At 38.5% G+C, this 23,638-nt stretch overlaps 1 protein-coding gene across 2 annotated transcripts in view; it reads right to left on the bottom strand.

Moving 5' to 3' along the window:
- Tmtc2 (transmembrane O-mannosyltransferase targeting cadherins 2) overlaps positions 1–23,638 on the bottom strand; it is a 356,561-nt gene that overhangs the window by 127,898 nt on the left and 205,025 nt on the right. For both annotated transcript variants that reach the window (XM_005068036.4, XM_021225985.1), the window contains exons 5-7: positions 7,187–7,272; positions 6,574–6,758; positions 5,327–5,405 (exon numbers count right to left, since the gene is read on the bottom strand). In XM_005068036.4, the coding sequence (XP_005068093.1) occupies positions 5,327–5,405; positions 6,574–6,758; positions 7,187–7,272 (350 nt within the window). The remainder of the gene's footprint in view (positions 1–5,326; positions 5,406–6,573; positions 6,759–7,186; positions 7,273–23,638) is intronic.

Raw genomic sequence — 23,638 nt, 5'->3', positions numbered from 1 at the left:
AGAAAAATCTCCTGAGTTACAGGAAACCAGGTAGCAAGTGAAGCTTACAGTGCTGGAGTGTTAATGCTTCTACTCAAAAGGTGGAGAGTTGTGATCTCCTACAGTTGAAAACTAGCTCTTCTCATTCAGCGGGCCCGCCACGCTGAGCCATCCTTCCTAGGAAAAACCAGGCACAGATCTTGAAGCATGCAATGCACCATAGGAAGACATCAATCTGTATATTCTCTGAACATAATCTGCGACACAGCAGGGTGACAGAGAGACAGGACAAGAAGGAACTAGATAAGCAAAGAGGAAAGATAGAGAGAGAGGAAGAAGTTAGCTACAAACCATGAATTTTTTTTCAATGAAGTTAAAAAAAAATACTGTACAGGAGGCTAAGTGGAAAATGAAATTTTTATCCAAATTCAACCAGATGAATTAGCACATAATTTACATATTTCAGGAAAATGTAAGTGATAATAAAGTTTGTCTTTTGTCATTTGCAGGTCTAACAGGATCCTCCTCTTGAGGGTTTTGTTTTTTTATGTAAATAACAGTCTAATGGTCTCTGTGAGTTATTATGACACTTAGCTCTTTCATCCCCCAAGTTACCTGCTCCAAAATAGAACTCTAAAATTTGTACAAATGTTCTGTACGTAAAATTTCTCTATTAAATTAACAGTATTTTCGATTCACTGCTGTTTCTTCCACTCTCTGTGAATACTCCAATACAACTGGAGATGCAACTCTCGTATCTGAAGAGCTACTTTTCAGAGTGGAAATTTAAATCAAAAGGCTCCTCTCTGCTAGGGATTTGCTACATGAGGCCTGAGGTTAAAAAAAAAATAATGTTCTTTGCATCTGAGACTTAAAAGAAAGAGGAATATATATAACACAAACAAAACTGGGATCAACACTATTGACAAAACCAAAGGCTAACTGCACAGTAAAGAACGCAGAGGCATGATCGGGGGTTGATAGAAAAAAAGACATGCAATTTCTCCTTGATGATAAAGGCACATGGCATGCTACTAAGGTGCATGCTAAGATGGATGGAAACTGGGAGCACGTGCAGCAAAAGTGACCACAGAGCCACACTGGAGAGTCCAAAGCTGAGCTGTTCTTCTTTATTATGGTTTGTTCCAGTCAGCACAGCACAGGAAAGAGATGTTTTAAGTGATCCTAATTATTCAAACAGTGATTATAGACCACACTGACTAGATCGGAAGTATCATCCTCTCCTACTCCAAGCTGTATTGCCAAAATGAAATGGACTAAATCACTTGTATAATTAAGCTAAACAATTACTTTGCATTGAGAATGCACAGTAATTTTATTTTTGATAGTAAATAGGCTTAAAATGACCTCTGGGATTGGAAGAGCTCAAACTGATAGAAAAACAATGAGAAGTTACAAGCTAATTGAGCTTTCTAGAATCCTTTACAATCTTTCAGCAGCAGTGCCTAAGCACAGATAAGGGGAATGAGCTGCTCAGAGGATGGAGAGAAACAGAAGATGCTCACAACTATAGATGAGCTGCATGTCCAGTGCAGCGACTACTAATCACAAGCCATGGGTGCCATGTTCTTTATAAGTGTTTTAATTTTTGCTTATTTTTAAAAACGTAGTTGCAATTCTAGCAGTAAGGAGACAGGGACGGGAGAATCTCATAAAGGAAAGTGTACTTTCAGTAACACTAATTGGTTACACAGAAAAGCTTCTTTGGATTTAAATCAGAAAGCTATATTTCTGCCTCCAACATAAACTGTAATCCTAACCATTGGGAGTTAATTTCCTATCTTGAAAAATTAAACAGATTACGTTACCAGAACTTTTAAGACACAAGTCTTTTACCCCTGATATCACTCCACTATGATAATAATTGTCTATGGAGTAATATTTACTAAGTAGGGAAGATCAGACAGTAAATACACATCCACTCTTGGAGGTGAGAGCTCTATAGAAATGATGGACGCTGCGATGGCAGGCCAACTTATAAAGCATGTACCAGGTCAGACTTCCAGGCCAACATTTTTATATTCATTATTCTAATCAATTTTCAAATGGGAGCTACTATCACAGCTAGCTTATGAACAAGAACACCAAAGCTGTGTAATTAAGTAGCTTGTGAGGCATACACACCTAGAAACTTTCAATCTGAACCAAGGCTCTCTGATTTTAGAGCCTACCCTACACTGAGATCTGAACTGCCATCCAACCCAACTTATCATCTCAAGAGTCTAATAAAATCTCACAAAAATCTAAGTGGCATACTGTCTACAAGCAAATTTAACACCCACTTTCTGACCTGGTTTCTCAAAATTGTATGTGTTTACACACCATATTCATTTAATTAAAAGTTTAACTTTTGTTTAGAAATGATATACAGTATCTGTTTGCTATATTTCTGAGTGTTTGCCATTTACCTAATACTTCAGTGAAGTGATCCCCTATTAGCTACTACTACACCTTGGTCCTATGGAATCAAAGTGAATCATAAGAATGTATTTTACATTAATTATGCACTTATATATGCATAATCATGCTAAAATTAAATAAGAATTCTGAAAGCATAGAGAACTGAGGTTGAGGAACAAATTAGCCAATCCTGCTTTGAATTGCAACAAAAGTGGGAAAAATATGTCCATCTGGTGTTCAGAGCAAGTGAAACGGCACACAACACATAGTCCTAAAAGTTCAAAAGAAGGACGAAGCTTAAAGGACTAGCTGGAATTTTTAAAAAGAATTTATTACAACAATACCCCAATAAAGTCATTTTTTCCAATGCATTCTGTTAGCTCTCTTACATTCTAAAGCAAAGAGAAAAAAAATAGAAACACAAGCAACACACACACACAGGCATGCTTAGACACAGTGGCCCTGAAGGGGTGAATGAACGAGACATGTAAAAAATGAATACTTGCTGGCTGAATCTAGCCAGACATTATAATCCATCACCGATCCCTAAAGGGCACTAATAATATGTAAATGGGTGAATTAGAAAACACAGGCAAGGCTGTTGATAAACTTGATAGGATAATCAGCACATGCTGACAGCCTAATGAAACTGATGAACTGATAGAGCAGCTTATCTCCCGGGCCATTTTTTTCCCTTGTCAAATGGAGGCTAATCAAAATGTATTAGGAGTTAAAGCAAACACTCAGGGGATTTAACCCATTTGATTAGGAGGTGAATTCACTCTCGGAGAAAATTATAGTTTCCTGAACAAGCGAAACTATAAAACCTGACCAGCTGACAGATCTTCACATAAAATCAAACAGAAGGCAGCCACCGTAATTACAGATAGAATCTGCTATTGGAAATTATATTAGGGTCCTCCCCTGGAAAATTGTCAGGGTGATTTTCAGAATCTGTGCACAGAGACTACCTCCTTCCATAATGGAAAATAACACAAAGAGCCAGACAATGGTTCCAGGGACACAGTTATCTTCTGCCTGGGCAAGCTCGGCATTCGTGTAACCAAAAGAGAGTTAGATCCCAGGGTAGCAGCTCAATTCTCAATCCAATTGATTTACATAAAATAATTGAATGAATTTTCTGAGATCATGGACTGTTGAGAATACTAGCACTTTCCATTAGCAATAAAGAGACCACACGCAGTTTGTCACCAAAGAACTCAAAACCTAAACCAATTTCATCATAGATATCTTATTTGACAATTGATTAAAAACTGGGAGCTAACATTATGAAAAAAATCAAAGTAAAATCACCCTCTATTCAGATAAACCTAGAGAAAGCAGTCATTTTAGTATTTATTCTGTTTTGAAAAATATCCAGCATTAAAATTGAACTACCCAGTCTAGGCACATGCCATATTTCAGTGTGTATTTCATTCATGTGGACAGATGGTAAAATGCTTAAGAGTAAAAGACACTGTTTTAATCCAATAAAAGAAGCTAATCTTTACCATGGAGGAATTATATCAAAGAGAAATATCTTGTGCCCTCTTTGATGTGGGCATTCAAACACTTTATTGCTGGTTAGACCAGTTGGAGGTGAATCTCCCAGAGACATAAAATGGCATTATTAACCTTTCTTAAGTTTGATTTTCTTTTCAGTTTACTGAAAGCTATACCGTGCCTCATCTCATATCTGACCTATGTCTGCATTTCCTGTCATTTAAGAAAAGAATAGAATATTAGGTGCTTTTTTTTCACCAGAAACACACATTCAAATCATGGAATATTTGGGAATTTGTGTGAATGAACAACCAAGCAGGTAGTATTAAATTTCTCAAATTACATGATTTATAATAAATACTAGCCTGTAGGTCACACAGCCTAATCCTAGTTATTTCATATATATTAAGAAGGCCTGGCAATATCAAAGGACTTAATTATATCTGATGCATGGTGGGTCTGAACTTGCAGTTTCTGCTTTGGGGAAAGGGAAATATTTGATTGGCATAGAGAAGCAGTCATGCTCATCTCCAGTTCTGGAGATGAGAGTCATGCTAACCCATCAACATGGCATCCAGACTACATGAACATTTTTCCAAGGGTCTCGTGCTTCATAAGTACTTTTACTTATCCCTGCCATCAAATAGCCGTGGCAACATTTCCTAATCAGTAATGGATTAGTCGTAGGCGATAAGAGCTTGATTAGAATTTCCAGTTCTTCATCTTTGGAACCCACCAGGAAAAAAGCAATCTGTATCCTAGATTTATACACATTCTGATTTGTAAAGATAATTAAATGGATCACTCAACACAAGAAGATGTTGTTCTTATTGAGGTAGCACATTTACCATGGTCACAGTCTCGTTCTAGTTTCAAATACTGTTCTGAAAAAAAAAATAAAACAAAACAAAAAACCCCACAGGGACCCAAGACTTTAATCCATGAAAGCAACACAAGATGCATCCTTTACATGTACCACAGTTCGCGCATCTCCACATTGCTTCAGACTGAGTACTGAACATCTTCTGATCAAGTGAGTAATATGCTGTAAATCTGGTGAATTCACTGTATAAATACATATTCCACATATACCTAAATATCACCAAAATTATACACATTATGAGATATTACAAGTACAAGATATTACTTTCTCATTGCATAGAGGTACAGTACTACTTGGTCCCCAAATGACATTGAGAGTCCTTTACAAAAATGATGGAATTCGGCAAATGTGTTGGGCACGCTGTATTAGTTCATGGCTTTGCTCAAATCAGGATGAGTGCTCTGCCACAATCTGGACAACACACAGTGGGAGCATTGCTCTGTGACTAATAAGACAGTAGAAATCCACTGCACCTAAACACAGGTTCTTCCTTCTCCAGAAGCCCCCGACAATCAATTAAAACGGTAGAGCTGTACTTACCCATCATGTTATATAAGCTCTGGGGGGCAAACTGCCTTGGCATTTTCTGAATTGCTTCCTTATATACACTCAGGGCTTCCTAATTTAAGGACCAAAAAGAAAGATAAATCATCGTTAGAGGACAGGGATAGTCACTGAAAGTAAGATAATAACACTTCTCCAAAGTTAAAGCTACCCATTTCTATTTCTTAATGGTTCACTAGAGTAAAATAATTGAGCCTTCCTTTGCCATCACACTGCCTTAATTTCACGAGTGAAAACAGCCTAGTGAGGAATGCCACATAAAAATTTAGCTTAACAAGGAACTGAATGTTGGCCATGTACTTTTTTAATATAAATTTTCCAGTTCACATAGACTACTCAATAAGAAGAGCCAAAAAACATTTGTACTTGGAAGTAACTCGTTAGTCATCATCCCAAGTCTATGTTTTAACTCAAGCAACCCGTGGGGGTAGAAACAAAGTGCCAGCAAGCGAAAACATCTTCATACTGACAGAGTCACTGACACCGTTAAATGAAATTGTTCTAAAAGGCGGATCTTCTTCCTCATGTTGAAGCTGAGTATTTGTGTTTTGGTTTTTTTTTTTTTTTGTGGAGGGGGGATGGGGGAAGGACAGGGTTTCTCTGTGTAAAAGCTCTGGAGCTTGCTTTGTAGACCAGGCTGGGCTCAAACTCATAGAGATCCACCTGCCTCTGCCCCCCAAGTAGAGGGATTAAAGGCATGGTGACACCATCACTTAGCTCACATTGCAGTCTTAAGATGACGACAAGTTTGTGGGTGGGATGTGAGTATGTAATGACAGAAGAAAGTTAAGGGAGGAGAGTGACCACGGATGCCATGCAGACATGGTTTCTATGAGTGAAACGTGTCAGGGATGGGGTATCATCTAATTTACTAAACAATATCTTGCTTACTACTCCCTCCAGCATTAAAAATACATTTTTATTCAACTGTTTTTAAAAGAATTAAGGAAAATAGGTCACATTTAGATTAAGTTACATTCTTAATATTCAGAGTACAAATAATGTCCTTTTTTAAAAAAATATCAAACATGAAATAAAAGGGTAATGATTCTAGAAACTGTATCTTGAATCAAAGAAATGGTGGGCTGGGTGTGTGCTAACAGTAACTACATTTGTCAACATACATTGAAATATAACTTTTCAAAAGACTGTAGTGGCCCCAGGAAGAAGGCTGCAGGTTAGACAACACTAAGGCTAACTCAGAACAGGAGGACAGGACATACCTCATAATGTCCTTGCTCATGATAGAGTTTGCCCAGGTTGTATAGACAGCTGGTTACAGAGCTCTTATGTGCATGAGGGTCCTTCAGGTTTTCATCTGGAATCTCAGAACACTTCAAGAATGTCCGCCGGGCTTCTTCTGTCTTCCCTTGGTTCATCAGAATAATGCCCGTATTTAAATATGCGGCTGAAAGAGGAAAACAGACAGAAAGTTGAGTTGACATGCACCGTGGATAAAAGGTATATTGGCTTCATCTCTGTTCCAAAGGATATTTCTTATTTATTAAAAAAATATTAAATATGTATGGAACAGACATAGGTAGTAATGACCCTAAGTATTCCTAAAAACATAATTGTCTTTTCATTCAACTGAATTTTCAAGAATTTTGAGCTCAAAATCTAGTTAAATGGAAGACTGAGCAATCAGAGTACTTGGCAAAAACTGTAAATGGCATTAAAGAATGAAATTCACAGAAAGAATTGTTAACATTAACAAATATTTAGAAATAGGAATGCCACATATAGCTGCTTTCTCTGAAGGTTCTAACAAAGAGAGACAATTATTACAAATGAAAGGAGACATTTGAAAGATTCCAAAACTTCAATTCTACTTACAAGCCAGGGTCGGCCTGCTCCCGATGGCCAGTTTATAATAATGCAATGCTTCAGTAAACCTGCTGTTCTCCTGGAGCAGCAACCCTCTGCATGAGGAGAAGAGAGATACTGAGAGGGCTTGTATGCCTAAACAGAAAACCACACATTTTCATTTTATATTCCAATGGTAAAAATGGTCAACAGCCCAATAAAAATGCTGACCTGGCACCATAAAACTAAATTCTAAATGGAAGGAAATGATCTCTCAGGAGGGAAAATCCAACACAGGTATCAGTGTAGCCTTGTTCCATGAGAAAGTATTAGGAAAGATTTTCAAACAGACTTCTGTAACCAATAAACCTTCCCCTTGCCAGACTTCTTCCCCTTCCACTTGAATTGCTAGCCACCTGGGTTTCTGTAGGGGGGACACACATTTTCTCATCAATTCACCGAGGAAACCTTGGAAGGCAGGGATACACGCATAGAAACATGAGATGCCTCGCTTACTAGTTGTTGCTTGGGTGATATTTGTTCACGACGCCCCAAGAGGCAAAAGGCTAAAAGCAGTCTGGTTCAATGGCAAAGACAGATCCAGATGCAGTAAAGAAACAACGAAAAGAACTGACGGCCATCTATCTCTATGCTGCTTGGCGTTAGCCAAATAAACTTGAATTTCAGAACGCTTTGCAAATTTCAGTCTACCAGGCAGAAACACATCTTCCTCTCCAGAACCTCAGACTCTAGGGACCTCTCTCTGAGGCAACTTAAATAGTACCCACATGTATTAATCAACCATTCCCAACCCCACCCTTATGACAGCAATGAAACTCAAGAATAATCATTTCTATGAAAATAAGATGTCAGGAAACAGAACTAATTAGAAACCCTCCCAATGGGCTTCGGTCTAGGCCATTGTCTTGTAAACAGTAAGTATCTAACAGACATAAGGTAAATCTAGCGGGCCTAGGACTGCTGTTACGATGCCAATGGTAGACTCCACTTGGCAGCTTCCTTGGCTATTGAAAGAGGAGTAAACTGGAGGTCAGAGCAAAGAAAAAGCTATTGTCAAAACATGCTTTTGTTGAGTATTGCTATGGTTAGAAATGGCTGAGTGTCTGCCAAGGACTCATGTTTAGGAATCTGGGACCCTCAGTGGAGCCTCTGCTAGAAGGTGATGAGACCTTTGAAAGATGGGGCCTGGTGGGAAAATTATGGCCTACACAATTGCCTTCCACTGCCTTACAAATCTCTAAATCTGATCTCTGAGATTATGTTTTGAAGAGATCGGCTATTTAAATATCAAACAAATGACCACCACCAACAACAACAACAAATAAGGCTGCCCTCCCCCTGGTTCTGTTATATAATGGTTCCATGTTTCACCATGAGGACTGCCTACTTATGTGAACTGCCCGCTCAACTACCGTCATTGAAATTGCTGACTGTATCTTACTTCCTGGATTCCACCCTCCCTTAGGTTTGGCATCACGTTTCCCCAGCATTCTTCCATTCCCAAGACCATCCAGTACAGAATGAAAAGCCTGGCTACTTGGTCATTCTTACACTGCTTTATGGGAGGTTGGTCTTCCGCAGTAGTGTCGGCCTCTACTCTTCATAAACAAATGGTCTGCACACCATCATGCATCAATGTGGCTTGTATGGAAGCACACTGCCTTCACCACTGAAATAAAGAATACTCTCCCGGTACCAGATGCTTCTATCAGCTGACTGAGCCATCTAAGACCTAACTGGAATTCCTAAAGCCAACACATCCAAAAACAACAACAACAACAACAACAACAACAACAAAAGAGTAGTATAAGCAGCTACTGTTCAACATCAGATAAATCAGATAAATGAATTTAAAAAATCCCCTCCTTATATTGATAGCATCATCAGGATCAGCTGCTAAAATCAGAAAGCTGTTTGGTATGCCTGGTCCCTCATTGCTCTTCTCAGTTACATGCTTTGTAAAATCTCCAGAGCCATTGACCCATATGTTATGGCCCTTTACTTGTCCCTGAAGGTTCATCTTTGTAACTCTGTCAGAACCCTCTTTATCTTTTCTACCACCTGAGTAACTGAAAAAGCCCACTAATTAGTCTCTATATAATTACCTTCCTAAAGGGCAAATATGCTATTAGGATAGATGGAGTGAATGAGTTGGGGATGCGCATGAATTTGACTCTGTGCCTAAAGTCGACATGCCTACAGACTAATGTGCTTGGCCTCTTGGGATGAGCTATGCTGATAGATTATGTTCTGTCACTTTCCAGTTCATAAAATATACACAAAACAGAGGATGGCATGCAGTATGAAAATAAAACCTTCCCAATCCTGCCTTGTGTCATAAAGTTAATAATGAGTGACTTCAGGTCAGATAGCCACCGTGACTGATTAGCATGGGATAAAGACTTCACGATCCCTTTACCTTGTTATGTATACTGCATAAAGTAAGCAAGATTCAGATGCATACAGTGTTCTAAGATAATGAACAGGAAAACAAGTGGCATGAAAATTACTACATTAGAAGGCAGTCTAATAACATGTCCTACTAAAGAATGAGAAAGGGTAGCTACACATCCAGGTGACATTGTTAAAGGCTAGTGAGCACAGATGCACAAACAGATTAAAAACACTGCCATTGGCCTGATGTTATACAGGAAAAAACAAAAGTGTAGGAATTAACAAACTAACTGGAGGTTAGTTTGACCCTTAGGCAAGAAGATTTCTATTATCAATCTATCTATCTATCTATCTATCTATCTACCTACCTACCTACCTATCTATCATCTCTCTACCTATCAATCTATCATTTGTTTATCAAATTATCTATGATTACCTATCATTTATCTATAATCTACCATCTGTCTATTATCTACCATCTATCTAGTGTTTATCATCTATCTTTTTATCTATATCTATCTACCATCCATTCATCCATCCACCCACCCACCCACTCACCCTTTTATCTATCTGACACAGGGTCTCACTACATAGCTCTGGCTGGCCTGGAATTCACTATGTAGACCAGACTGACTTTGAACTCTCAGAGATCTGCCTGCCTCTGCTTCCTAAGTGCTAGTATTAAAGGTATGCAACCACCACACCCAGCTAAATAAGACATAATTTAAATAACATGCAAAGATTGTGTATATAGTAACAAGTACATAAAAATACAAGTTCAGCAGTCTGCAAATAATTTAAGACTTGGAGTATACTTGATTTTTCTCACCAAAATCTTTTCCATGGCTGTTCAAATTGGTGACACAGAATGTTTACATACTGGCCATGACAATAAACCCTTATATCAAAAGAATACATTTTAATATATGACTATACCAAAATATAGTCAGAAAGAGCTTTATACACACTGTGCAAAGTTGTCTGGCAAGCAAGTAAATGGACTTTTTGTATGTATTAACACTAGATTAAAATACCACATGAGAGATAAACTGAAAAGAATTATACCATTTTTGAAATTACAGACAACAGGTTCATTTTTATATATTTGGGGGCTATGAAATATGGCATATTTAAGAAATATTTTACTTCTCTCATTTCTCACATTCTTCCATTCTGTTAGAACAGTCACTCAAAATAAGGCCAGTAATAAATTATACAACCTGGAGAAGGAGAAATAACAACTATCTGTTTCACTCAAAGAAAATACACATGAACATTTGAGTTACTAGTTCTAACACCTAAATTCTAGAAAATTATTTAATGTTACACGCAGAAGCAAGGTGCACGCGCGCACACACACACACACACACACACACACACACACACACACACACACACACACGCCGAAGTGCAGTAGTAGTAAAAGAATGTTCCTTCTTAAGACATATCAGGTTTTGAGGGTAATGTTTACGGATAATCCTAAGAATTACCAATGTGCGTGCAGAATTTCTTCCAGGAGAAAGGTTTATCCACCTTTTCCTCTAGTGTCCTCTAACAGCCTTTCTTCTAAACTGCCACTTAAAAAATAATCACAGGAGTAATACAACTTGATTAATGAAAACCAGTCATAAGAGTAACTACCGTGGATTGGGCAGAGTTAAAGGCACAATTAAATATAAGTGGTACACAAATCTCTAGTTGGCCCTAAACACTGACAGAGACAGAAGGAAACATTTATTTAGCACAGTAGTTTAAAGCAAGGGTGACTTTTCCACCCCAGGGTGTATTTGGCACTGTCTAGAGACTAAAAAGCATGGTTGTCAAAATAGAGGTGCTGGACACTGAAATCAACTAAGTAGCAAGCAGGGGTGTCAGCCACTGGCATCAACTGGGCAGTGGATGGGAATGCTGGTACCATCCGCTTACCATGAGAAAAGACTATCTCCCCAGCACAGAAACTGAGGAGCCACAGTTAGTCTTTCAGGGTAAGTGACTGCATCACATTTCTTTGTTAATAAAGTTTCTTTGCATACCTATCTGCCATACATACTGCTATAAAGAAAATATAAAATATTGAAAGGAAAATAAAAGGATTTTTCAGTAAAAAAAAAACTATCATTGTTTTTGTGAGGAAGAGAAAAATCATTTTAAAATTTGAAAAAAAGCATGTCCTTCCCACATAATTAGGCTGACTTACAGACACACATGTCAAATTACCCACAGTGCATTCAAGTATCATTATATCATACTACCATCCACAAATACATGTAGCTTAGTTATCTTTCGGTGTTACTGGGGGATTAGTTCAGGATTCCTCTTGGGTACCTAAAGCTATGGAAGCCCAAGACCTTTACACAAGGTGATTTTGTATTTAACTTACTCATATTCTCCCATTTGTATATAGGATTTGTAATGTCTTAACATAATGCAAATGTAAATAGTTGTACTGAATTTCCTAAGAATAACAAGAAAACATGTGTCCAAAGACAGGGATGGTGGCAAACACTTACCATGTCAATACTCAAGAAGCAGAGAAGGAGGATCACGAGATCAAGACTAGTCTCACCTACACAAAGAGTCAAGGCTGCCCTGATCTATATGACAGCCAGTGTAAAATGCTGAGGTTCAGTAATGTTGTGACTTTTTCTAAATGATTTTTATCTAGTAATTGGCTGAATCTATAGAAGGAATACTCAGAAATACTTAGTGCTGGTTATGGTATAAGCGTGTTATAAACTGAACTTTACAGTTTTAAGATACCATTATTTGAAACCACAGTATTCTAGAAAGTTAATTAAGGAAAGTCAATCATAGCTGCAATAACAATTCCAAAATAAAACAAAACAAAACAAAATAAAAGAACAGTCTACATTGTCATGCAGAAGAGACAGCTCTGTAAGGAAAGGCACTTAGAGAAAGTAGAAGGACTTGGTTTGATCCCAGGGAATCACATGGTTGAAGGGGAGAAATGACTTCAAGTTTTTCTCAGACCTCTACAGGCATGCTATGGCAAGGGTATCCTCTACCCCAAATAAATTATAAAATAAATGTTAAAATCATTCACATCTTCACCTATGACCTTTTCCTTCAGTACTAAAAGAAGTCTTTAGAAATACTTGAAATAAGAGATTCCCTAAAGTTGCAGTACATAAGGTACATGAGCATCTGAACAATAAATGTTCTATAATATGTGACCCAGCATAGCATCTGTGCTGACAGCTACACAAAACTCAAGGGGACAGGGCACTGTTGAGAGCCTAGCACATTGTCACTGGCAAAATAGTATGGACAATTAATTGCCTTTTCTTTTTTTTTAATTATGGCAAAAACCATAGCATTCCTAAACTATGTTAATAAATTAAATAGTGTCAGTCAGCATAATTCCAAACAATGAATAGACAATTTTTGAGTAATTGTTCCATTATGAAAACAGATGTGCAAACCATCACAACAATATGTAAATTGTGCCATGAGAAAGAATAGCCTCTTGGGAACCCACAAAATGAACACTTTCCCAAGATGGCAGGTCAGGTGAAGGTCCTAGAGAAGTCAAGAGACAAGGGGGGGGGGGGGCCCAGAATGCTAAGAACAGCATTCCAGACAGAACAGCCATGCCTATGAAATGCCAGAGTCACACAGAGTCACAAAGGGTGGCATTTAAAACCTAACAATAGCAATAATAGCAGGCTTTGTGAAAATGAAATGACATAATCTATGTAGGAGGAAGCATTTGGGAACAAGAAAGGCCAAGACAACTGACAATTAAGACTGTAGAGATGACAGTAGGTTGCAGTTATGCACAGTGTTACTCCAACCTTGCCCTCAGTCAGGGAACAATGTTTACTCACAATGGCTCACACCAAGTGTTTGAGAAAACCAGAAGCTCAATTGTGAAGAAATATAGCACCTCTACCTGCAGCCAAAATAGTCTTCTGAGAATGATTTCACTTGCTCATCCTTTAACTCATATAGGAACTTTAAAATTAATGATTTACCCCCTCCGAGATACAAAATAAATTTCAGGTCTTTGATTTATTTCCCCCGAAGCAATTTACACCTGTGAAATTTCCCAACAGTAATTAATTAATATAAGTCAGAGTCATGTTTGAACTTTGTATTAACACAAACTTCTTAATCAAATTTGCTAATTTAGTTGCTCCTACTAGTGAGATTTCATATCATTTAATTCTGACATGAAACCAGAGATGAATTTCCTCTTTTTTTTTTTTCAAAACTTATGATCACTTTTAGGCAGTGAGTATAAAAATGAATCCTTGCCCGGTAGTGGTAGCACACTCTTTTCTTTTCTTCATTTTTTTATTTAAATTAGAAACAAGCTTCTTTTACATGTCAATCCCAGTTCCCTCTCCCTGCCCTCCTCCCCTGCCCGCCCCCAGCCAACTCACTATCCCATCCCCTTTCTGCTCCCCAGGGAGGGTGAGGCCTTCCATGGGGGAATCTTCAAAATCTGCCATATCATTTGGAGGGGGCCTAGGCCCTCCCCTATGACTCTAGACTGAGAGAGTATCTGTGTATGTGGAATGGACTCCCAAAGTCCATTCCTGTACTAGGGATAAATACTGATCCACTACCAGAGGCCCCATAGATAAACCAGACCTCCAATATGACATCCTCGTTCAGGTGGCACATTCTTTTAAACCCAGAATTCAGGAGTCAGAGAAAGACAGAGATCTCTGTGAGTTCCAGGACAGCCTGGTCTATAGAAAGATTTCTAGGTCAGGGTCCAAACTGACAGAGAAACTCTGTTTTGAACTCCACCCCTCCAACACACAAAGAATCCTTAATCTCTATTATTAAATGAAGTGATAATTATCAGCATGGCATATCGTCATAAAACATGAATGTCTGCATAGTCCCCAAGATAAACTGGAAAGCAGGCAAAATTTTCAATTAACTTCATGGCTATAAATGGAAGCAAACTCAATGTCCTTCTAAGTACAGACAGTAATGAAGGGACTCGTGTCTTGAATTTACATATTCCCTGGTTCTAGGCAGTAAGAATGGAGGCACACACCTTCAGTGCCTTAGCCATTGAGTAAGCAAAAGGAAGCAGGATCATATTAATGTGAAGCAAGGTCGGTGATAGGACTAAACTCCAAAGGCTTCCAGGAACCCACATAAGTGCAGCTCGTGGCAATGTCTTTAAGGAGGTAGTAGAAAGTCCTCACTATTCTGCTTCTTATAAGACAGACATCCTGTCTGAGATGGTTGGGGACATAAGGAGCCCAAGACACTGAGCCACATCTATACTAGACAGCTAAAACTGCATGTCCCTGGACTTCCTGTTATTTGGAGAAAGTTATTTCTGGTTCCAGTTTCTCAGCACTCACCATCAAACTTCTTACCAACTAACAAGGTGCTATATACATTAACTTCTAAGTTTTTATAAATTATATGAAGTCAGTCACACATAAAAACAAATATGGACAATATAGAATATTTTAAATAAAATTCTCCATTATATCTGGATGCATACAAAGTATGAGTTGTCTAGGTTTGAGTGATAACCGGATTAAGCAACAACCAACTATATAAAATCAAACCAATTATTTCATCAAAATTATATGATTTTAGAGTAAAATAGGTGCATGGAATTGGAACACTTAAATTAAGCTTTTATACACAAACATGGTCAGAATTACTACTCTTTGCCCAAAGAAATAATAGCATTAGTAATATTTTTAATGTTAATTAATCCTCTCAAATTCTAGACAGAAGGAAACCCATGGGAACTGTCAGATAGAAGAGAAGAGAAACAAGCCAAATTTTCTCTATGGAAAAAGACTCAATGAGTTTAAGGGAATAACTGTGACCTGAGAACACCACTACAGACACACCTGTGCTTTCTGCACCATGCCGTCCTCGTGGCCACCACAACATCGTCCTCGTGGCCACCACAACATCTATCTGATATAGAAACATGAGGGCTCTCCTGACTCATATTTCCTTCTCCTAATGTTCCATTTTATCCCCTTTCTTTAATTGAATGACTGCAAAGACTGGGGGGGGAGGGATGACATTTTTAAACACATCTTTGTGTATGAAGTTCTAAAACTTGGAATTTTTGTCACAGAATTTTGCATGAAACACGTACCTTTTTACTTATTAGAAAATCTTTAACATGTCTTCTATGGCAAACATATTTAACTATTATTATTGCAAATGGCTATTGTAGAGCATATGAACTATGGGCAAAATTAACAGATGAATTTTGCTAGAAAATGTTAAATTCTCCTAGTACGGATAAGGGGTGAATTATTCTTCTATACTACTTTTATTGCATGTCAAAGAATTCAAAAGGGACATGTAGGGAAAAACAAACAAGCAAATGCCACAGAATGAACAAACAATGGCACAGGATTCTTTTTTTTTTTTTTTTTTTTTTTTTTTTTGGTTTTTACGAGACAGGGTTTCTCTGTATTGTTTCGGAGGCTATCGGTCCAGCCTGGCCTCGAACGCACAAAGATCCGCCTGCCTCTGCCTCCCGAGTGCTGGGATTAAAGGTGTGTGCCACCAACGCCCAGTGGCACAGGATTCTATTGTATGGTTCTCCAAAGTTGGAAATTGTGTCAAAGTGTGTCATCTCTAACGTGTCACATAACTGCCAAGTAGTTTCCAGTTATTTATTCTAAATTGAATTTCATTTAGACGTTGACAGCTCAGTACAGTTATGACTTCAATCTCATAAGAAAGATGTTTTCTTATAACTGTCAAATATGAAGCAGGAGACATCTAATCAAAAGTAATTATTTAGACAGAACATGCAAAACCTTTATCAATTAATGTTGGAGGAGAAAAGAACAAAGCAGAAACATATCCTCATTGTAGTATTTGCCTTAAAAAAAAAAAAACCTGGGTGTCTCAAACAGAGCATATGTTACAAAGGTATTTTGGAGGTATAGTTTGAATGATGAGTCTAAACATCTTTATACTGTATCATAGTAGATTCTACTCAGATAGATTTGACACAAGATGGTCCATGATTACTATTTTAAGTAATTCTCACAGGATGAATTACTTTGGAAGAGGAGCCCAAGAATCAGAGTGTTGGGCTCTAATCACAGAGATGTACTATATGCTAACATTTGTGCAATATTCCGTATGTCTGTGTTCTGAATGTACTGAGGCTACAATTATCCTCCATATGTCAAAACTAGCAGCAGGTATGAATAGTATGAATATATATACACAGTAGAAACCTACAAAGAGAACTGCTACTGGGTGTGTATATGGTGAGAAACTTTCCATCTACCCTTGTAATTAGAAGCAAGAGAGTTTTAGAACTTTTTAGTTGATATCTCTGTAGAGGAAAGAAAACAATCTGTGCCTTCTACCTCAGCAGAAAAGCCTCAAGATGCAGTCAATAAGTTTAATCTGGTTTTAAATTCAACTGTCTTCTCTGTTCTACATTTGTCTCAATATTAAGAAGTCTCTCTTCTCAGCCGTTCTTGATTTCGTATACTTTGTGCTTCTTAGTTATTGCTGTCTGCCCTTTCCCTCTTGTTCTTTTTCTTGCCTTCCTTTCCCTCCCTCCCTCCCTCCCTCCCTCCCTCCCTTTCTTCCTTCTTTTCTCTCTTTCTTCCTTTTTCCCTTCTCCCTTCCGTCTCTCCATGCCCTCCATTCCGCACTCCCTCCTCCTTCCCTTCGTTCCCACATGTTCTTAGTACAGGAACGTTTGTGATTTGCTTCATGGGCAGGTAAGCTGGATCCTCCCATGCCAACCCTTAACTGGTCTAAAACTGAATCCAAACCAACACACCCAGAAAGAGATGTTCTGGGGGAGGAAGGGTCCTCCATGTACACTGGGTCAATTTCTATAGAGAAACGTGCTCTCCTGTGAATGGTGCCATAGCTTCACAAAGAAACAGCCAGGAAGTAATTGGAAACAACATAAAATTAACATCCAACAAACTTTTCAACTTTTATTACTGTAGGGTTGGATCAAGTTTCCAAGCATACTTTATTTAATCCTTCCAAAATAACACTGGCATAATCCAATTTTACAGATGAAGTAGACAGATTAAGCAATTTTCCCACAGCCAACCATGGGAACCATCAGTGGAAGATCTCAACCGAAGACTGCATTAATGCCCAGCTCAGCATCGGGGCCACTTCACTAAGCTGCCAGCCAGGCACACGGGAGACCGGGGTTTCAATCTCTATAAAGGGAAACTTTCCCTTCTTCTAGTTCCCTCTTTCCCATGAAAACAGACACTATTCGGTAAGTCTATATATAGCCAAATCCCCTACAAATATTTTTCCTACCCTTTAAGATCATTTTGGAATTCAAAACAAAAATGAGAACTGAGAAGCATCTAGCACAAGCAAAAGGCACTACATAGAGATTCGCTTGTGACTCTTTGCTGTTTATGGAGACTACCCAACATGGCTGTCTACACATTTGTCAGTTGCATGGATTCCATTGCCAAGTGGGAATCCAAGGGGCACAAGGAAACCCTGGTCTCCTCAGTAACTCTCGGTGTAGTTAGATTATTGGTTTCTTTATTCACTCATTGAAACTGCCTTTTGAACCTGTCGGCAGAAGGTATAAATTTTATGTGAAGAGCCGTCACAAAGCAAGGTAATTGGTATTATGATAAAGGATGAAATAAGGCATACATAGCAAATGGAAGGAAGAGAATAACAAACTTGTTTGTTTGGGCATCAAGATAAAAAAAAACCTAACATTCTTAGGAATCAGCATGCTCAAATAAATATTTCAGAGAATAAAAGAGCTGCAGGGACTGCTTCCATCACAGAGATGGTTATAATCTGGGTCAGAGAAATCTCTCTGAACACACAATGTTCACTTTAAAGATGAATGTTTCAGAAAGCAACTGTTCTCTTTGCTCCTTAGGAGTGGTGCTTTAACAACAAACACATGTACATGTCTGTCTCTCTCTCTCTCTCTCTCTCTCTCTCTCTCTCTCTCTCTCTCTCTCTCTCTCTTATATATATATATGTATATTATATATTGTATATACAATAGATATATGTACATGCTTGTATGTCTATTATATGTACACACACACACACACACATGTTTGAGACAACAAATTACAAAAGGCGCAAAGGAATCAACATCACACAGAATAGGAATAGGTGTTATGTCACATGGGCAGGTCCTGGTTGGGGGCCAGGTCATGGTAGGGGGAAAAAGATTGCAGAAATGATAGACGCAGACATGTCAAAACAATGACAAAAGGCTTGAGATTAACAATGGAAGATTCTAATTAGAGAAAAAGTGGTTAGCAGCAGCACTTACTGTTATTCTCTTGTCTTTATTCATTCTATCCTCATTCTATCCTGGATCGTGAACTGACCCTGCTGTGGAGAACCTAATCAGCCCAAGTGGAAGATATTCACTGAGTGTGCGCAAAAGGTGTGATTACTGGGCTTTGAACATACAGTCTCTTATTTGCTAGACCAGGCTTCACCACTTAACTCTATCCCCATTCTACTTAATTTTATTTTTAAAAACAACCTTTTCAAGTTTCCCAAGCTGTCTTCCAACTCTGTATAAGGCAGGCAGGCTTTGAATTTGTAACCCTCCTGCCTCAGGTAAGTACTGCCTCATCAACTTTGAAACATTTGAAAAATAAAAAAAAAAAAAACAAGGAATAAGAATTGGCCTGTTTTCTCATCTCGCTTGGTCTTCATTGTTTTATTTTTATTTTTAGGAAATAGGCATTTACTCTATAATTGACTAAAATTCATGGCAACCCTACCTCAGGTTCTGGGATTAGAGGTGCACACTCCACTGTGCCCAGCTCCATTGATAATTTCTATCGGAATTGTATTCACTGAGTTTTAGGACACAGCTTACACCCCAGGCTGGCACCCACCAGTAGAGCACATTTTCAAAGATTTAGAGATTCCTGTAACGGCCTTTACATCAAATGACAAATGAGCAAGGAATACACAGAGACTATGAGAAAATCATAAAAACTACCAAACATCAGGAAAGTCCAGCGTCCCTTCAAGTGAGTTTGCATGGTCCTGTAGCCAAGAGTTTTCACTAAGAGATAAAGGCCACATTATAAGACCCAGACTAGACTTGGGTCTCCTCCAGGTGGTGTGGACATTTCCTTACACTGTACTCCTCACCATAGGACAGAAAAGAGATCACTTTCATCAAATCCCTATGACTTGACATCCCAGCTTAATGAATCACAGGGGCCAAGTGGAACACGGGGGACCCATGATTTAACGTGATGCAGGTGTGAAGTTAAAAGGCCATCACTGAGTATCTACTGCTATTCTTTCAGAGTCGGGGAGAGAGGAAGGAGGATACAGAGGGGAGGACAGCTTTTGAAATAGTCTACAGCATATCTTTTACACATGGGTATTTGAGGAGAATAAATGCACATAAAGCAACAATAGTGTGTAAACATATACCTCCAAGAAAAATTAATCTAGCATTCACTGTGTGCTAAGCACTGCTCTAGAAAGTTTGCAAATATACCAAAATAATGCCTTATGGATTTCACGTTTTCCTACTTAGGGGTCTTGCTTGTATAGTCTGTGTGTGTTCAAGTGTGTGTGCATGTGTGTATTGTGTGCATGTATGCATGGGTGTGTCTGTGTGTATGCATGTTTGTGTGTGTGCATGTGTGTGTGTATGTAACAAATCAAACCTAAGATCTTCACATGTTAAGCATATATTGTACAATTAGAATGGATTGCAAGTTGATCTTCTAAGACTGTAGAAAATTAACTAGGAACTTATATTCTTTTCTAGTACACATATGTATAGTTACATAGTGTATTGTGTGTATTTCATACTAATAAGTGCAATGTAAAAAAGAGAGAAAGAATTGAAAAAGGGGAAATGACTGTGAGGATGGTAGAAGGGGGTGCTTTTGCTATATAAAGAGTCAGCATCAGTCTGGAATCTTTACCTCAGTAACGGTAACCTAGAAGCAAGTAATTGAAAGAAGTGGTAAGAAATACGATCCAGCCTCAGGAATGAGGTGCTATTTTGCATAAATAAAATATGTAAGAAATAAGTAGTAGATGACACAATTTTAGTTTTAAATTCATTATCATCTACATATCTAGATGCCCTCAAACTTCCATTATACTTTGAGCAACTTTACTATCAAGTAAGCAAAACCTTAGTTAGGCTCTATATAACAGAGAGAATAAATTAAGTGCCTGACAATGTTACTATAATTCCTGGTGTGTCTAGAAAATAATTCTTAAGCCACAGTAATTGGAAATCTGCAGTAGACTGATTGGAACCACGCAAATAACAAATTTACATCTGTTCATTTTTCTTCGAGAGCAGAGACGAAGGACACTTGCTTTTCATAATGCAAAACCTCCTTCTGAGAAAAGTGAAATTAATTTACTTAAGGTTCTGCCGCACATCATCTGCACTCTCCACATGAACATAATTTTTAGGAAGTACGACAATAGAAAGACTTCTGGCCCTGTAGGCAAAGTTTCAATCAGTTTTCAAGTTAAAGTGAACAAGAAGCAATAATTCTGGGTGTGACTGCAGGCTGCTTTATAAACTCCTTAACAGGCCTTCTAATCCACCTCCTCAGTTTCACCTTCACAGCTCTGGGTGGCAATGACTAGGAAATTAAAGATCTTTTAATGATATTTCAGAAAAAAAGGCCTTCATTCAATTTGTTCCACTATGGAATCTAGGCTAATGTGTTTTTTCTACAGAGCTAATGTGAATGACTGTTTCTGTGAAACACAGCCACGCCCACGTAGTGCTATTTTGCAGCTGCATCTGAAACAGGATCAATATAACAGGAGTAAGCATGGACAGGACCCAACCTCTGTCGTCCTCTTTCCAGGCTCATAGTTACTAAAAGATTCCAGTTCTGATGCTTGCTGGAGATGGCATGTCTGACAGCCCAGCGGCAGTCCCAGCCATGGGAACTACTGTGTACTTGCCACAAACGGTAAACAAACGAGCGTGAAGTAAGTCGTTTGATTCAATTCTGTTCATAAGTCTGTGTGGAGCACCAGAGAACGGCCAAAGAGGCCACCTTGTATTAGCAATGAAAACAAAAAATGATTTACATCTCCAGCTGCCACAGAACTTTCTGTGTACATGTGAGTTCTTCGGCCATTGTGCCCATATATCTATGAAGATTAAATTATTCGCTGAGATTCCTTGTGGCTCTCTTTGTGCAAAACGGTCTTCTCTGCATGCTTTATGTAAAAGAATCAAGACCCAGGTATTGACATCCCACATCATGGGTATTTTGTGTCTGCTTCTTCTTCTGGATCATTGAGTTATACAACCTGTATCAAGATGCTTAAGCATTTATTTTACCTATGGTTCCTTAACAGTCCTTGTATTTAGCCTATTATACATTATACAAATGTATTCCATTGAGAGTCAGTTTTCATTCACACCATTACATAATTATGACAGTAAAATGTACACTCTATCTCCAAATGTCCTTTATAAAAGTTATAAAAATGATGGAGAGGGAGAGGGAGCTAGGATTGACATGTGAAGCAACCTTGTTTCTAATTTAAATGTAAACATAAAAAAAGAAAGAAAAAGTTATAAAAATGCTCCCAGCGGATCTCCCATACCCACCCACACCCACACCCAAGGATAGTGAGTGAGGCCCTCCCTCCACGGGGGACCATCAAAGTCCATTACATCATTTGGGAGTGGGCCTAGGCCCTCTTTCTTGTATCTGGGCTGCAATAGTATCCCTCCTTAGAGAATGGGCTCCCAAAGTCCATTTGTGCTCTAGGGGGGTCAGCCAGCAGCACAGGAGGGTGGGAGGGCAAGGGAATGGGAGCATTGATATGTAAATAAGAGTGTTTCTAAAACAAAAAAATTATGAATGTGGCTGTCTATAAAGTGAGTGAAAAAAATTTTTAAAAGCTATAAAAATGAATTCCAGATGCTTGCAGGACAGCCAGAAAACCCCTAAAATTACCAAGGCAAAACTCATTTTACCCTTCTACTATCATTGTAGATGATATCAGTGCCTTTCCACTATGACTCCTACCTCTGTTCAAATTTTTCTTCCAGGCTGAGTTACAACAACACATGGGTATCAATTGGGATAGAAGTAACTTTTAGCCACACAGAGTTGGTGCACTCAGGAGGTGGAGGAGAGGATCCGGAATTCAAAGTCAACCTGCAATAAGAGGCTTATAGCTACCATGCCCAGCTTAGCATCTTATATATTGTTTTCACGTGTGTGTGTGTGTGTATGTGTGTGTGAGCGCGTGCACGTGCGTACGTGCGTGAGTGTGCAAATGTTCACATCTGTGTGGGTCCATGTACATGTGTATCAAGAATCTTCTCAGTTGCTTTCCCACCTTATTCTTTAAGGTAGGGTTTCTATCAATCAATGATTGACAGATATAGCTAGTTTCCCTAGCTTGGCTGCATCAGGATCCTCCGTCTCAGCCTTCCATAGTCAGAATAATCAAAGAGCTGGCACATCCATGTAATTGTTTACCATGGGAACCATCTCCCCAGTACCAACATACAATTTTATATCCAGACTTCAAGCTACTTGAAGACAGACTCTGTACTTCCCTTGTGAGCTAATTCTTACTTTCTAACCCAATGGCTGTCATTTCAAAAACAGTCAGTGTTTGCTGGGTGAAGTTACAGATATGATGGTAATGATGAATAAAAGGCAAAACTTCACAGTCAGCCACTCTTTCTCAAAGAAAAAAAGTGTGAAAATCATTGATATTCATAATAGGTGTTACAAGAATTAGGGATCGTAAATATTAGGAAAAGAGTTTTCCACCTTTACAGCTAAATCATAAAATCAACTAAGGACAAAATCACATGACAGATGTGCAAACTAACTGCAGAAAAAGATGGGAATGGAATGCAAAGCATGAACTGCAACTCAGCTGACCACCATAGGACCCAAACAGAGCAAAAGTGCATAAGGGCATGAGCGAGACCATAGTGAGACTATGAAGGCAGATTTACAGAGAAAATAACCAAAGCATAATCACAGTTCATTCTGCAAAGAGCTTTACAGGTCTCCTTAAGCTACATCTTCATCATCCAGGACACCTTAGCCTGATGAT

The sequence above is a fragment of the Mesocricetus auratus genome, unplaced genomic scaffold, assembly GCF_017639785.1.
Source record: "Mesocricetus auratus isolate SY011 unplaced genomic scaffold, BCM_Maur_2.0 Super-Scaffold_100011, whole genome shotgun sequence".
Classification (NCBI taxonomy): domain Eukaryota; kingdom Metazoa; phylum Chordata; class Mammalia; order Rodentia; family Cricetidae; genus Mesocricetus; species Mesocricetus auratus.
Note: the sequence above shows the minus strand (reverse complement) of the source record. Positions and strands in the feature narration are given on the sequence as shown.